Source organism: Myxine glutinosa, chromosome 1 (assembly GCF_964187855.1).
Source record: "Myxine glutinosa chromosome 1, kmMyxGlut1.1, whole genome shotgun sequence".
NCBI lineage: Eukaryota > Metazoa > Chordata > Myxini > Myxiniformes > Myxinidae > Myxine > Myxine glutinosa.
Window position 1 is genome coordinate 179,983,719 of NC_136261.1, and position 2,448 is coordinate 179,986,166.

The 2,448-nt window shown below is 49.5% G+C and overlaps 1 protein-coding gene across 1 annotated transcript; it reads right to left on the reverse strand.

Annotated features, from left to right (window-relative positions):
* Positions 1-1,740: 1,740 nt before the first annotated feature.
* Positions 1,741-2,208, reverse strand: LOC137419310 (actin, cytoplasmic-like). Its single transcript, XM_068105424.2, has one exon. It carries the CDS (start codon positions 2,206-2,208, stop codon positions 1,741-1,743), a length of 468 nt encoding a protein of 155 aa, XP_067961525.2.
* Positions 2,209-2,448: the final 240 nt, after the last annotated feature.

Genomic DNA, 2,448 nt, shown 5'->3' on the forward strand with positions numbered 1-2,448 from the left:
GAGGGAGTTTGTTCCAGAGGCAGGAGAAAAGAGGAATGAAGGAGTGAAGGTGAGCAGAAAGTCTTGATTTTGGCAGTTTAACCATAAGAGGGTTGCAGGCAGATCTTGTGCGACCTGTAGGAATATTTGGGGGACAGAGCCCAGAGAGAGCTGGGGGGGCAAGGCCAGAGAGGAGTCGGTAGAAGACGGAAAGACCACCAACCTGCCTGCGGTGAGTGAGTGAAAGGCCCTTGGAGTTAGCTTCATCGCGGGAGATTCCAATGATTCCAATGTCCCCTCCCCCCCCCCCCCCCCCCCGTCTTTGTTTGATTCACAATCGAATGCACCTCTAATTTGTAATTAAAATACTTTAAGACCAACCTCGTTCCCCGGACCGCACGGGTCCTTGTTATCTTCAACGAAAATCGTCACCAAACACCGGAACCAATGAGATTCGAGCATTTGAAAAAATATTTCAAAAACCAAATCGCCCCATGGAGGCCGCCATCTTGCGGATGCGGAAGTATGCATAAAAAATTGCGAAAAAGTTCAATAGGAGTTTGTTTCACCCGTCTTTGTTTGATTCACAATCTTATGCACCTCTAATTTGTAATTAAAATACTTTAAGACCAACCTCGTTCCCCGGGCCCGCATGGGCCCTGGTTATCTTCAACGAAAATCGTCACCAAACACCGGAACCAATGAGATTCGAGCATTTGAAAAAATATTTCAAAAAAGCTTATTACCGTTTCGGAGGCTGAAAACAGCGTCAAATATTTTAAAATTGACGAAGAATTATTTTTTAGAAATCTCGCGGCCGTCGGGGAATAGTTTTTCACGGCCGGAAATATCCGAAATTGAGACGGAATTCACCGAATGAATCAAGAAGGAAATTTTATACATTTGAATCTCATCCAGAATGCAAATGGTGTCATTTTGAACGAGGTACGGTACCTACTACACCTACCTACTACCAACTACCTAACCTACTGATGCCATAGTGATGGGTAAAATAGTGGCAAGAGGCTTCGGGCTTTGGCTGCGCCGGCTCATTGCGGCTTTGCAGTCGGGTCATATTAAACTGTCATCCCTGTGTTTCACTGGCAGGGTGATTCATCAATGTTTGTTCACCATCCCTCGGACATTGTTAGCAAAGAGTTGGTGAGCTATCGCGGGCATCCTGAACAAATTCCAAATTCCTGCCCAAACCTACAGGGGGTACTGCATCAGTTGCACAGCCAAGCCCTCAGCCAATGATGCTACCCGCAGCCTTGTGCCACATATGAAAGAAGAGGAAGAAGAAAAAAATCGATACGTTATACATTTTAAGGCTTTATTGGTTTCTTCATGTTGTAAATTTAAATTCTGAATCCAAATATCGTGGAAAGGCGGCCATCAATAACATTTCCGATGAACAACGAAAGGTCCACTTTCATTATAGTCCTGCTGGTGCACCCACATGGGTTGGAATGCTTTCAGTGAGGCTAAAATGGAGCCACCCTGCCACACGGCATTCTCAGCTTCTGGGTGCAGGAAGGTCTTCAATCGCGAAGGGTTGCTGGACAGTCTGCAAATATCGTCCGCCATGCGCTCTGGGTAGCCCTTCAGCAAGGTGGAACCTCCAGCGAGAATGACGTTCTCCATGAGCAGTGGCACCACCGTGCTGTCACATTGCCGCATGGGGGTGTGAAAGAGCTGGGGGAGACCCTCGATGCTGCAGTCGACATATTCCGGCTGGAAAAGGGCTTCTGGGCAAAGGAATCATTCGTTTTTAAGATGGACGATCTGTCCATCAGGTAGCTTGAACTGCACGCGGTTCTGTCGACCTCGTTGCGCCATCTTGACATCTTGTACCACGAAGCAACATTTCTCCTTGATGTCCTTGACCAGCCACAAATCCTGCTCGCCGAATACATACCCAGCTGTGCGCAGCAGCTTCAGCAGGAACCTGTCGAGGTCCTGCCCGGCCACATGTAGTCTGTACGTGGCGTGTGGAAGGGTGTATCCATGGTAACACGGGGTGCAGTAACACATGCCATCACCGGCGTCTATAACCGTCCCTGTGATCCTCCCCGAAGAGTATAACGACAGGATGGGCTGGTACGCGACATGCATCGAAGGCACGTCGAACACCTCGAACGCCAATTCCGCCATTTTCTCCCGGTTCGTCGTGGGGTTCAGAGGCGGGTCGGCGATGAAGAGGGGGTGCTCCGTGGGGCTCACGGCCATCTCCACGGAGAACAGGTGGTTCCACAGCATCTCCAGGGCGTTCCAATCAGAGATAACACCACGTGTCATTGGGTTCACCAGGTGCACGTTGTTTCGACCGATCAACTGACCCTGCTCGGTGAAAAGGTCTTTCCCGATGACAACCTCAGCTCCGGTCTTCTTCGGCACTCCGACTAATGAAGGAAGCCTCACAGAAGGCCTCGCTTTTCCGGAAAAGCCAGCCTTGAACACTCCAGTTCC